A 14,518-nucleotide genomic window follows, 5' to 3' on the forward strand; every position below is an offset into this window, starting at 1 on the left:
AGACGATAGACACTCTGAGGATGGTTATAACTACCATTTGCGCAACGTCTAACTTTTCAGGAAGATAATGCGAAAATGACTTTCAAAATATAGTACTAAGATAATAAAATGTTTCAAATTATTCTAATATTTCAGAAAGATTGTGTGAAAATGACTTTCAAAATATAGTACTAAGATAATAAAATGTTTTGAATTATTCTAATATTTAAGAAAGGCTGTGTGAAGATGACTTTCAAAATACAATACTATGATAATAAAATGATTCAAAATATTCTAATATTTCAGGAAGATAATGCGAACATGACTTTTAAAGTACACTACTAAGATAATAAAATGTTTCAAATCATTCTTATACTTCAGAACGATTTTGCGAAAATGACTTCCGAAGTATAATTCTATGATAATGAAATGTTTTAAATTATTCTAATATATGAGAAAGATTGTGTGAAAATTCCTCTCCAAATACAATTCTAAGATAAAAATTTTTTTTAAAATTATTTTAATTTTTCAGGAAGATTGTGTGAAAATGAAATATAACTCTGCAACAAGCGGTGTTTGGGAAGATGATGTTTGCAGTAAAAAACTGCCGTTTATATGCCAAATGGAAAAAGGTAAGAGTTACTAGTCAAAAATGGCTTTATCATCAATATTTTACTGTATGAACATGCAAGTTAATATAAAGTAGTTAGTAGTTGTAAGAAATTTAAGTGCATAATTAAGCTTTGTAAAATGACGAGAAAGAAAAACCTTAAAATAAATTGCGTCAAAAAACTTTCGGGTTTTTATGAAAAAAATTGAAAAATTCGTAAAATTTGTAAAGCTCGTAATTTTTTTAAAAACAAAATATTTTTCTAATTACATTTATTTAAATGTCTGTTGAATGAAAATTTGTTAAATAATTAATTAATAAACAAATTTATTATGAATTATTTATAACTATATAGTCATGATTTAACGCTTGTTGCTCCATTCGCATTTCCACTACCTCATCGAATCACGTCCCCGATCACGATCAGGATGAATGGGAAAAGGGTTGCGCGAAGTCGAGCACTTTACGATAGAACAGTTTAAAGAGACCCATTACCGCACACCCTCGGTCCCTTCGCAGACCGATCCAAGTGGTCACCCACCCGCGCGTTGACCACAGCCAGTCATGCTTGACTTTGGTGTTACAATAACTCAAGGAATGCAAATATAAAAAGAGCAAAAGTAGTAAAACATTGCGCTTTTAATCTGCATATGATGACAAAAATATTAAGAGCAAAAATAAAATAACAAATACATAAATTAAACGACAACGTTAGAAATTAAATAAACCTATAAATACAAAATATCATTGTAGGAATGTAAACAACTCATTTGTGCAAAAGCTTGATAAACAACATTAAATAAGAAACTTGTAATTCAAGACTATCTCTAATGTAATGAATAATTTCAACAATGACAAAATACTTGAACTATGTTGTACTATTAAAAAATTCCTTTACTATTTCTTGTGTGAGGCTTTAGATAAAATGGTATCATCCACGAGAAAGAAACAATGTAAGCAAACATCGCATGATGCGGAAAAACCAATCAGATGGTCGTTCGAGCTTCTGATTGGAACTCTAGTCGAGAATCTATAGTTCATAGAACTATAGTTTTGAAAACTGTGAAGTCAATCTCCGTTCGAAAAAGACATGTTCTCTCGAACGCGGATCAGAACTCGAGTTTAGAATACGATCGTAAATCGAAACTTTTCTGCCTCAATCTTTCCAACATTTGACAACACCCATTAATAAGAACTTTGATTTTTAAAGAGCTATTTAAAGATAAATGGTAACCTTTTTTACGTTCTCAACATTTTTTTTAAAGAATGATCACAAATACAATTGTGATTGATCATAGATTTTGACCAGAAACACAAATGTCCATAAACACAATGAAACAAGCCACCACACGGTTTTTTGTAGGTAGTCCGATCAGACAGACCGCTATGAAAGTAAACCAGTTTATGAAAGAGCCATTTAATAGAAAATCTAGTAAAAATAAGAAAGTGGTAGCAAATATATGTCTTAAAATTTGTTTAATTTATGAATATGATTGGTTTGTTTTATTTACTTGTCTACCACTACAGATTCAATTCTCAAATATACACGGTAAATTTCTTTCAGTCACTTTTTACAATAAAATTTGGGTTCATGCGCACTACAGGTTCACTTTTTAAATAGTCTGCGTAGGCTACCAATAAGAAACCGTGTGGAGGCTTTCTGATGTAGGAGGTGATGCACAAGCGCACCGACAATAAACACAATTGGGGTATACGTGTATTTTCCACTGCACTAATTTAAAGATTTTTTTTAATCAGTTGAATGCCATGCTAATTTTACATGGCTTGCTCGTCTGGCCGCACGGTAAAGAACTACAAACTAAATTTGCAAATGTAACACAGATTTTGCTAGTTTATAAAAGGTTTAGTATGTCATATCAGGAAAAAGTGGGGAATTATATATACCTACGAATTGTTTACAAATAGTGGTGGACATAAATCTACTAAATTGAATTTATTAAACCAAGAATCACAATAATTAAGTAAATTTTGAATAAATTTTCTGCAATTCCATAAAAGAGTGTAAATTTTATAGTTCTATAGCATGTTATACGCTGTCAGAAAGCTGTTTTTCACGGCCAATGTGAAAGGTTAGTGTCAGTAAGCGGTGGCAGACGCAGCCTAAATGTAATTTCAGTGTCAGCCACCGGTGGTTGACACAGCCTAAATGGAAAATCCAGTGTTAGCCACCGGTGGTTGACGCGGCCTACATGGAAAGTCCAGTGTTAGCCACCCACCGATGGCTGACGCGGCGCTCAACGTGTTAAGCAAAGAGAAATTTTGACAGAATTTTTTTTTTTAAATGTGCACAACAATATCCGATTATGTAGCTTATACAAGTTTTAAAAATTCCTTCATTTAATTTATTTTCTTTCTTCCAGATAAAAAACTTCCAGTACCACCTTACAACCATGATATTCAATGCATTCATCCTCAAGGCTGGCTTAGACAAGGCGTTATGTGTTACAAAATGTATGGAGGTAACACTATGACTTGGGATCAAGCAGAGACTGCTTGCAAAAGGGACGGAGCTGAACTTATCTCCATAACAGGAACTGAAATCATGGCAGTCGCTAATTTTCTAGGAACAGAGGTTAATCAATCATATTGGATAGGTCTTCGAAATAGTGTAAGAAGTACATTCATAGTACCTTTTGCATGTTGCAATTTTCACAAACATGAGTTTATTTAGTGGTCTTGCGTCTTAGAGACGAAGCTGTTGAATTCTGAATTCAGAGTATAGCGTCATTAAGTTGAATCTGTATTAAGAAGAATCAGCAAAGTATCTGTATTTAAGTATTTTTAGTATTTTTTCAAGTAATTGATAATAGTGTATTTTTATTCAATCTGAGGGGGGGGGGGAGAAGAAATTGGCATTAAAATTATGCTAGTCAGTAAATGATATAAATAGTCTAATTCCTTGTATGTTGCCGCTCGTTGCTAATTCTTGCTAACATATTACTTTCCCAATATGGAACGTGCTGCATAGTTTATGTGTTTTCATGATCATAGCCACTGTTTAGTTTATAATGGTTTGAATGTTAACATTCCTGTTTTTCATCGATATTCTTGTCTTTGCGAATGTAAAGCTACCAACTCTTCTGAATGTTTCCGGGTATAATGTTTTTAATGTTTGAAGTGGTTAAAAATTTTATGTTTTATTATTTGAATTTTGATTAATCAAGTTCTAGTTATTATTTTTTTCCTGGAATTATCTTTGGATAGACAAATTTCATAATTGTGAGTAAAAATTTTCAATTTGCTTGAAAAGTTCTCGAGATATAGCGAAATACACAAGATTAAAAACAAGAATTAACAATTAGATGAAATTAATTGGAAAAGAATTATTAGAAAAGATTAATTAGATGCAAAAGAAAAATTAACATTAAAGGATCCAAACTCTACTGACCAAACAATCGGAACCACATTTCCCAGATTGCGGCGACCACCTATATTTTGGGGGTCAAAAATCCGAATCCGTCGAAAAAAAGGTATGTTTATTCAGAGAAAGTACGTTCTTGTGTCTGATTTCTTAACTTAAAATATCGGCTGCACTTATTATTTGGCGAAAATCCGATCATTGGATTTAAAGCTATTCAGAGTGGTCAGTTTTTTTCTGCGCATTTCACGAACTGGTTCGCTTTTCAAGTGGTCTGATTAACCTATGAGTAAAAAAATTGTGAGGAGGTTTGAGACATTGGAGGAGATGGTATATAGCTCATTTTCCTTAATATGAAAAAAGTATTATTTGTTGTTATTTTTTTTCCAGGAGGAAAATAAATTGTCATGGGTGAACAAATGGCCGATTACTTTGACCAAATGGGGTAAAAACGAACCGAAATCGTACGATGAAAAGCTGTGCTACTCAAGTACACCTGATGGATACTGGGAAAGAACTCCATGTGATCAAGAACTGCCATACATTTGTCAAATAACTACAGGTGAGCATGATTTCAATTTTAGTGCTGCATATTTTTACAGTTTCTAGCAAGAAGGCACAAGAAGGTTATGGACAAATAGAATTATTATAATAGAATCTATTATATATGTCTGTAGTTCTATAATAATCTATAATTATAATGATCATAATAGAATCTATTACAATCATTATCTATAAACAGGTTTTGCAAATTAGTTCGTCGAAGTCTATAAGATTAGAAGATTTACAAAGAGTTAATTTCCTAATGATACAAATTCCTAATATTGTGTGTCATAGTTGTTTAATTTTCGAAATTATTTTGTTATTGTTTAATATTTCATTAGTAGACATTTATGTAATTATTGTTTTGAAACTGAAGTCAAAATTCTCATAAATAACGGAACATGCATATAATAGTATATGTAGAATAACGGGAAGAAAAATATTATCCTGAATACTTGAGATTCCACGGACTAAGAGCCACTCTTAATGGCCCTAAATGTTTACGAATTATTTAAAAATTGAGGAATCAGACACAAAAGCGTACTTTTACTTATATTGAAAAAACATAATTTTTTTTTGGATTGAATTGACTATTTTACTGATAACAATCTGCCAAATAAATTTCAATAGTTAAGTCAGAGGCCGGTATAGTCTGGTTGGTAAGGCACTGGAACCATGTTCAAGAGTTTGGGGGTTCGATCCCCCTCCCCCCGACTGAAGACTCCCCGTGAGGTAAATGGTGACTGATGCACGTTAAATCTGTCGAGTCGCAAGGTCCTCCATGTTCCCATAACAAATCAATACCTGTGGTGGTACTGATCCATGAGTTTCCTTGTCTTCTGGATTGGTTCAAAATTACAAGGCTACGAAGTTAGTAGTCGTATACCAACAATTGGGTCGGCTGTTCAACGACGGATAAAATAAAAAAAAATAAAAAAAATAAAAATAGTCAGGAGAGTGGTCGGAAGCTTAGATCTCTAATGTTAATATCCTTTTTCGCGTATTTCCCATCTGAAAGTCGTATTTTTACACTTTGGTTTCTCAAGAGCTATTCAGTAGATTTCCTTCAAAATTTAGATTTTATCATATTAATTTGCTTAGCTTGAAATAGTGTAAAAATTTTAGTAACCTTTCAATTAAATAATTAGCAAATCAAATTATAAAAAAAATTATCGGAAATTAGTAAATTAAATTATAGTTTAATTTAATGGTCAGATTTTTGGAATGGTTCGTGATCCAAACTTCAAATGTTCTAATTAATCAGTGCAGTTGATGATTTAAGTGAAGAATAAACGTACCGTTCTTTCGACGGTCAATGGATTGACTTTCAAAACGGAGGTGTGTGGTACCAAAGTCTAGAAAATGTGGTCCCAATAGTTTGCTTAGAAGAGTGGTGTAAATGTCTGGTCTTTTAAGCAAAATACCTTACTTTCATATCAATCATCTTACTTGAGTTTTCACATCGTTAGCCTAGAATTGGAAGCTCTCTAAATGTGTTTGAAATGTATTTTGTAACTTCTTGCAGGTAAGCCACCACCTATAAAAAAATACGCTGGAGATTGCATCAAGACTTCTAGTGATTGGGTACCTACTTCTGGCAGCTATTGTCTCCTTCCAGTAAAAACACTTAAAGATTGGTATTCTGCATTCCTTTACTGCTTTTCATATGGTAAGTATTTTTATTAACTACGTTTAATAAATAGTTTATACCTCAGATGATTTCAGGGACAGAACGTACCCTCCCCCCCAAAAAAATTTGAAAAGTAGTAATCAATAAAAATCGTTAAAAGCTACTTAAATTTAATAGCTTACTTCTTTTAGTTTATTACTGAAAATAAATCTGCCAAATGTTTTTAACAGAAACAAACACCCTATAGCAGCAGTTTACCACTGGTGTTCTTCGAGAAGTTGTGAACCGCATGGAAAGGGCACAGAGGTTCTGATACTTGGATTTTTTTTGGATATGCAAAACACACATTTCCAAAATCATATAATTAAAAATTCACCGAAATATCATTCTTGTTAAGTAACAGGATTGGTCAAGTTGGGAAACCATGCACAAATGGAAAAGGTTTTTTTAAAATTATGCACGGCGGAAACAATTGCCCGCGTACTCAATGAAGATGCAGCGAAGAAATATTGTTAAAAAAAAACAACTTCTAGATCCGGGATTCATGTTAAAAAACAAATTTCAAATCCATGATTCATGTTAAAAAACCAATTTCTAAATCCGTGATTCTTCATGTTTAATGGCCAATTTCTAGATCCGTGATTCATGTTAAAGGACCAATTTCGAGATCCATGATTCATGTTAAAAAGCCAATTTCTAGATCCGTGATTCATGTTAAAAAACCAATTTCTAGATCCGTGATTCTTCATGTTTAACAACTAATTTCTCGACCCGTGATTCATTATAAGCAACTAATTTCCAGATCCGTGATTTATTATAAACAATATTGTACGAACATGGTTTCTGAAGTTGGAATTTTTATATTCTATTGACTCAAGTCTGGGTTCCCCCAGGCAGATCATTTAAGGTTCAATAGTCGAATAAAATGGGAACTGCTGTCATATATAATCATAACACGTTGAATGCCGCGGGGGTCACCGGTGATCGGCGAAGCCAAGATTATTAGAAACACATAATTCTAGTAAATGTTTAGTTTTCTACTATTATTATCGTTACTAAAGTGGTTTGAAGAAATTAATACAATATAGAACACACAAAAATAGCTTTATTTATATACGCAGAGATGCCAACTTGTTCCGGATAGTGAATAAATGTTTTCAAGTGGTTGTTTATTAATTGTGATTCTTGGTTTAATGAATTCAATTCAGTAGATTTTTATCCACCACTATTTCTAAACAATTCGTAGGTTTAGATAATTCTTAATTTTAATCTGATACGTCGTGCGAAACCTTTTAGAAAACTAGCAAAATCTGTCTAATACTTGCAAATTGAGTTTGTAGTTATTTACCGTGGCATTAAACTTGTTAATGTATGGTGATAGCAACGTATAAATTCTGTTGCGACTATAATTCCACCACTTTGATGATTTTGCAGCTTAAATGGACGTATTCCCTTGCAGGATAATCTGATTTGGGTTGACTATGCTTGCTTCAAATGCTAGTAAATGAGTTTCTAGTAGTTTTTGGTAATCAGTAGCCTTAGTGCTGCCGGGGGAACTACCATTGCCGAAGCATAGCCATAGCATAAGTTTACTACCATAGTCGAAACATTCCTGCAACATTTAAAACTCAATGTGGAGAAGATTGTTTATCTATTATTGTCACTGTCTCATATACTGTTTGTTTTTTTACATACTTTTTTTTCTTGCGATAGAAGAAAAAAATTATAAGTAGCCTATGTTGAAAGCTACATAAAAGCAGAGAAGAGTAGGAAATAAAAGAATTGTGTGCTGTTACAATGGCATGAAAAAAAAAGAGAATTTTTCATCTATTTTAAGCAAGGCAGAGGTTGATTAATAGTGTGTGAAGGCTTCAGATAATGTAGAAATTATAACCTAGTCTTTCCTTTAGGTTCTGTGAAGGGTGTCGATCAACAAAAAATTCTGGAAATCCATGTATTGCCGTTCATAGTAAAAATTCATGGATTTTCCAGTATGCAATACATGTAGCAAAATCTGCACTGTGTTTTGTTTTGGAAAAAAAGGCACATACTATGAACATCTTGCCGTTTTACCTCTTCTATATTCCTAAAAAAACGTGAGAGCTCTCCTCCGTAAGACTCTTTATACCAACAAAGTTGCGGTTTCAGTTTGTGAGAGAATTGAAGGCCGCCATCAATCAAACTTGGAATAATAATGATGTTAATGTCCATCAGGGTTTAGTTAATTGTAAGTATAACATGGTATATTTCAAGTCAAATATAAACATGACGGATACATTAATTATATTCAGAAGTAGTCTTATTTCTATGAGATACTTTTTTTTCTTATATGATGTTTTTTCCTGTCCAGGTGAATCAGGAAATGAGTTACTCCTTGTAAATATGTGTTTAAATATAGAATTTCTTATTATATATGTTTGGTTCGAATTAATATTTTATTGCGTCCATTTATGGCAAATAATCAAGATTGATTTATTTCATTAGGACACATTGCATAAATAATTAAGAACAAATACATAAAAGATCAATATATCAAATGGTTTTGTGTTTACTAAGAAATTTATTGGTTTTACTAGTACGATTACATACAATAACTGCAACAAAATATTAACAAATTGAAAATTTTTATAGGTAGCTACTTACCTAGTATACACTCACTAGAGGATTCAAAGAAATTAAAGGAAGCATTTGATCCTGAAGTAAATACCGTATTTCTTGGCCTGAGTAAGAACGAGAAAGGTGAGTATACTGATAACTTGATATACTTCAAGAGAAGTATATATATATATATATATATATTTTTTTTTTTNTATATATATATATATGTGTGTGTAAATTTAATAAACATCTCAATATGAAGGATTAATAACATTTCAATTTTAAGGATATAAACATTCATATGATTCAAGATCTTGTCAAAACTTTTCTTCAATCGTCTTTTTAAAATTCTTTGTTATGTTCTTGTATAAACTAAAAGGAGTAAAGTTTCATCAAATAGCAAGAAAATTTCGGATAATTTTTATCTTGTGATTGGCTTTCAAAACTCTATTTTTGATTAGTTCAAATTTCGTATTATACTTGACAATGTAAAGAAATTCTTCCCATTAAAAGAAATTAGCTGTGAATATAAGTCTTGATAAAACTAATTTTAATGACATTAGCAAATGTTTAGGAAAAATGAATCCATTTGATTATAAATGCCACTGTGATGAGAACGAATTTTTTGAATTTGCTGATAAATATCTAACGGGTAATTTAAACATTATTTAAAATTTTGAACTAAGAAATGAAATGTTAAATGGTACTCTACATAGACCCATTTACCATACATCTTTTCTTAAATTTTTAAAATGCTTTCCTAGTGATGACAATAGCTTTTGCTTAAAGATTTTCCATAGATCCTCTCTATCTTTAGATCTTTTTACAGAAGAGGTAGTTTATCAATGCTTTAAAAATTGCATTCTTAACAAAAATTGAACTATAAAAACCAGTAACAATTAAAATTATTTTTCTAAAACTCATCTTTCTATAATGAAAATCATATATTCTAAAAGAAATATATGATTTTCTGTAAAAAATTCTATGCTGAGCTTTTAAATAAGGAATTAATAAAAAATAAAAAGGTAATCAATTGAAATAATAATAATATTATCATTAAAAAATTTTGCTTCTTATAAGAGACTGGAAATTAAAATAAATGATGTACAATTCCTTTGCTTAATTATTTGTCAAAAATTTCATAAAATATTAACCCTCCTGGCGTCAAGCCCGTTATATTACGGGCTTCATTTCCTTGCTAAAAGCGGCTTGCCCGTGTTTTCACGGGTTCACGATCTGCCTCTGGAGCGGCGANATTTCATAAAATATTAAATGTAGAACAATCATTTGTAGATCTAATATTTGCTTAACTAAACCTCAAACTACTTAAATAAAATTATTAGCAATATTATTAAGTATTATTAGGGTTATAATATTATTTGGATTTAATCGTAATCGTTCAAGTGTTGAACCTTAAATGAGTAAATTTATTAGCTAGGAAGATATTTTAATCAAACACAAATATGTGTTTCTCTGTAGAAATCTTGTCTTTTTCCAACGGATTTGGTTTTTGAATCTTCAAAATATTGGGGTAGCCACAATTTGGAAAGTATGGTCCTGATATTTTAGACAAAAGAACAATGGAAAGTACGGTCCTTATATTTTAGACAAAAGAACAATGGAAAGTACGGTCCTGATATTTTAGGCAAAAGAACAATAGAAAGTACGGTCCTGATATTTTAGACAAAAGAACAATGGAAAGTACGGTCTTGATATTTTAGACAAAAGAACAATGGAAAGTACGGTCCTGATATTTTAGACAAAAGAACAATTTAAAGTACGGTCCTGATATTTTAGACAAAAGAACAATGGAAAGTACGGTCCTGGTATTTTAGACAAAAGAACAATGGAAAGTTTCCGTCCCATTGACAATTTTATCGCCATCGTATTTCGCTAAATTTCCGAAACTAACAAAGCGAATCAAAAATATTTTGCACACAATTAGAAAGCTTTTTTTTCCAACAGTGTATAAAATTAGTTTTGTAATAAATTATTATTTAGTTTACTAATGATTGATAAATTTTGAAGTGTTGGATACACCAATTTTTGCACCTATTTAATTTTATATGACAAATTTTAAAATTTGTAGGGATTAGGTCAAATAGTTATTGAGAAACAAAATTATTTCCTTGAAATGACGAAATGTGCAAAAAGCCGAATTAACATTAAGGGGTCTAAATTTAAACTGCTCTTCTACCTAAATGAATAGGAACATATTTCTCAGATTTTGAATACGTTCTTATTTTAAGAGTCTAGAATGCAAATCTTTCGAATAAATAAATGCTCGTAAAGAAAAAGTACGTGTTTGTGTCTGATCTAATAGCTAAAACATTTTCCCCCTAATTAATTAGCATATTTATGGTTAGGTTTTTGAATTATTAAGGTTAAGTCTTAGTACGTAAAAATTTGATCACATGATCAAAATTTATTCAGGGTGTTCGTTTTTTTTGAGCATTGTACTTAAAGTTCTTTTTTTATTTATCTTTTCTGTTTCAAGAATTAATTAAAGTTATATCCACTCCTCAAAAAAATGTCGCATTGCATTTTTTTACTTGTTTTTCTTGATAGTTAACAGTTTTCCGGCTCATATTAAATAAGTGACAAAATTATTGTATCTGCCGTACCTTGATTGAATTTGTTTTAGAAATTTTTTTTGACAAAATATGATCTGCAAAAGAAATAAAAGCTGTATTTTTCTTATATTGTAAATTAAATATTTTTTGCATATACAGTGGGGATAGGTCCGCATAAAAAGGATGGAGAATCTCAATACAACTCTTCTCCGGAAGCATCTTCGTACACAGCTAGAGGCTTCTCATTATAAACTTGTTCGCTTATTTTCGGTTAGACGGACGCAAGCTAAAAGTCATCACAAAACTTAGATCTCCATCAACTTTTTTTAAATTATTATTTTTCAATTTTGAACTAAATGGACGCTGTTAAATAAATTGAAATAATCTTATTTTAAATAAATCATGTAAATTTTATGATAATATTATATGTTCTCTAGTCCAAACTTCTATTCAAATATGTTCAAAGATAGCTGTTTTATTGTAATTTTATGTATAGGCGACCAACAGGGCGAGCATGTTAAGTTAGTGGCCAACTCAGTCAAGGAAATGGTTGCTGTTGTTGACGTATGCCTGTTCAGGCAGAGGGGGTGCGATTGCTCTTGTTTTCCAGTGGCGCCATCTATGCCCAAGAATTCGACTTCTGCCACACCATACGTCTCTCCCGTTTATAGGGTGGATCCATTCATGCATCCATCCATTCATCCACAGATCGTAATTTTGACCTGAATCAGAGAACGATCCATCTCCAATCTAGTACCCCCAGAGGTATTGATTTGTTATTGAACATGGGGGATTTTCGCAACTCGACAGATTTAACGTGCATCAGTCATCATTTACTACACGGGTAGTCTTCGGCCGGCGAGGTTCGAATCAGTCAATGAAATAAAACAACAATTTTGTGCCTATTTGAATACGATTTTTGACAATAATTGTTTGAAAACGCAAAATCAACATGAAATTATGAAAATGTATCTACTAAAAGTGACGTTTTAAATGCACAAGAGCAGTTAGCTCCAACTGAGGAGAAGCCTCTGGTGGTATATGACGACATTTTCGGACATGAGCTGTTACGCTTTAGACGTATGCTACATCCCCTTTAAGCTTGTTTCATAATTAATGGGACACCCCATATAGATAAAAACTTCCTTAAAAACAAAAAAAAAAACTATAAATTTAATTGAGATGTTAACATTGTTCTCTTTACTTTTTTTAAATTTCAAACTGAGCAGGTGGTTTCATATGGTCTGATGGGTCACCTGTTGATTATGTTAACTGGGATGTTGAAGAACCAGTGGTTGATAATGAAGATAGATGTGCTCAAATGGATATGGAAACCTTAAAGTGGAGAACAGTTTCATGTCTTGTGACGCGTCTAACTGCTTGCCAAATTAGGAAAGGTGAAGTATTTTTATTGTTAACATATTACAAAGTGAATTTCGAAGAACAAAGTAAATTGATAGAACAATTTTTGCTATCAAATTTCTTGACCACCATCCTGACCGAAATTGTTAATTTAATATTATTTTCAATATTCTTGAATGTGATCCTTAAATGGAGAGCGCATTCTTATTCAAGAGAAGTAACAAAATACATAAATGTGTGTATTTGATAAGTAATAAGATATACCCACTTCACAGATTTTTTTACCATTAACACTAGGTTTACGGACGTCTCTTATATACTTATCTCCACGAACAAGCGTCAATTTGACGCATGTGCGAATACATATAACAGTACTTACAAAGATGCCAAACTTGCTCCGGACACCAAATATATATTTCAAGTGGTAGTTTATCAATTGTGATTTTTGGTTTAACAAATTCAATTTAGTTGATTTTTATCCACCACTATTTCTAAATAATTCGCAGGCTTATATAATTCACCTCTTTATTATTGCAAAATTTATTTAGTAGTTATTTACCATTTTTTAAAATTATTTTGGCGTGTCTGGAGCAGTTGGCATAAAGAAAAAAATGTGAGATATATATTCATGAAATATTCTAGTATTTTATTTTTCAATACTCGAACTAAGTAACAGAAACTTTCAAACTCTGACATTGACATTCTGCGTTTGTTCTTTTTATTATTGCTAATTGGCAACAGTTGTCTATCGCTTGTTTCATTTGAGATAACGATATCGGATAACGGATCGAAGTGTTGTCGGTACATTCCTATTTGTTATTGATGTGATGTTTGCATGTTTGCTCAAAATTTTGCCTAAATTGCGATCGCGTCAAATTGACGCATATTGGTAGAGATAGTTATACCACAAAGAGAATTTCAACGCTTTTGACGAAAATAGACTTCAATATATATTTACCTCGATCAATGCATAAAAGTCACTGCAAGAGATAAAATAAAAATGCAAACGGGTTTTGTAATTTTTCTCATAAAATTCGAAATGCGTCCAAATGACTCGTCCTGTGAACCTAGTGTTAAGAAATATTTTATTGGAAAAATTTGATTACCTTTATCGAGTTCCTGAGTGATAAATGACATATGCGTAGCTACCATTTTTTACTATTTCCTAGAAGGATTAATCCAGAGGTAGTGAAACTGTAATTAAATTAAAATAGGGTACTTGAATTTCAAGAAGAGCCCACACATCGGACTTATGACGTCAGCGTTAGCTGTTCGTTTAAAAACAAAATGGGCTTGCTAAAGCTGAGCTAAGTTTCTCCACATAAGTTAGAACGTTAATTAACGTGAAGTAACTTAAATACATCATTATATCGCACATCGAAATTTTTGATATATAATTCTTTCTCGTTTATTGATTTTATTTCACTTAGATTTATTATAAGCTTATAAAATTTATTTCAACCATGATCTTGAAGTGTTGTTTTATCGCCCTAATACAATTGAGACTCATTCAGAAGGTTAGCAAATATTTTTCATCCAGACTGTTGCCCTTCAACATATAAGAAATAATTTATAATCATCTTGCTTAATCGATTCATTATCGATTAAGGTTTGCTTTGTTTGAATCATTATTTTCGTATGTTATATTAATTTGAAGAGAACCTATAAACTATATTCATAGATCTAAATCTGCGATACTACAGAGTATCACAAGATAGTTTTTTTCAATCTTAAATCAGAATCAAACTAAACCAACTTCTTGATGGATATAATTAATATCAATTCAAATCGTCCGCATAGTCACCATTTAAGTGTTGTTTTATCCCCCTAATACAATTGAGACT

General features: G+C 31.4%; 1 protein-coding gene across 1 annotated transcript in view; it reads left to right on the forward strand.

Moving 5' to 3' along the window:
- The window catches only part of LOC107452426 (macrophage mannose receptor 1), a gene marked incomplete in the record, with an annotated part of 59,857 nt that overhangs the window by 40,219 nt on the left and 5,120 nt on the right, over window positions 1–14,518 (forward strand). Inside the window, 6 exon segments of the mRNA XM_071184907.1 lie at window positions 512–611; window positions 2,971–3,218; window positions 4,359–4,530; window positions 6,037–6,180; window positions 8,773–8,880; window positions 12,542–12,709. Coding sequence (XP_071041008.1) covers window positions 512–611; window positions 2,971–3,218; window positions 4,359–4,530; window positions 6,037–6,180; window positions 8,773–8,880; window positions 12,542–12,709 — 940 coding nt within the window.

This window comes from Parasteatoda tepidariorum, chromosome 9 (assembly GCF_043381705.1).
Source record: "Parasteatoda tepidariorum isolate YZ-2023 chromosome 9, CAS_Ptep_4.0, whole genome shotgun sequence".
NCBI lineage: Eukaryota > Metazoa > Arthropoda > Arachnida > Araneae > Theridiidae > Parasteatoda > Parasteatoda tepidariorum.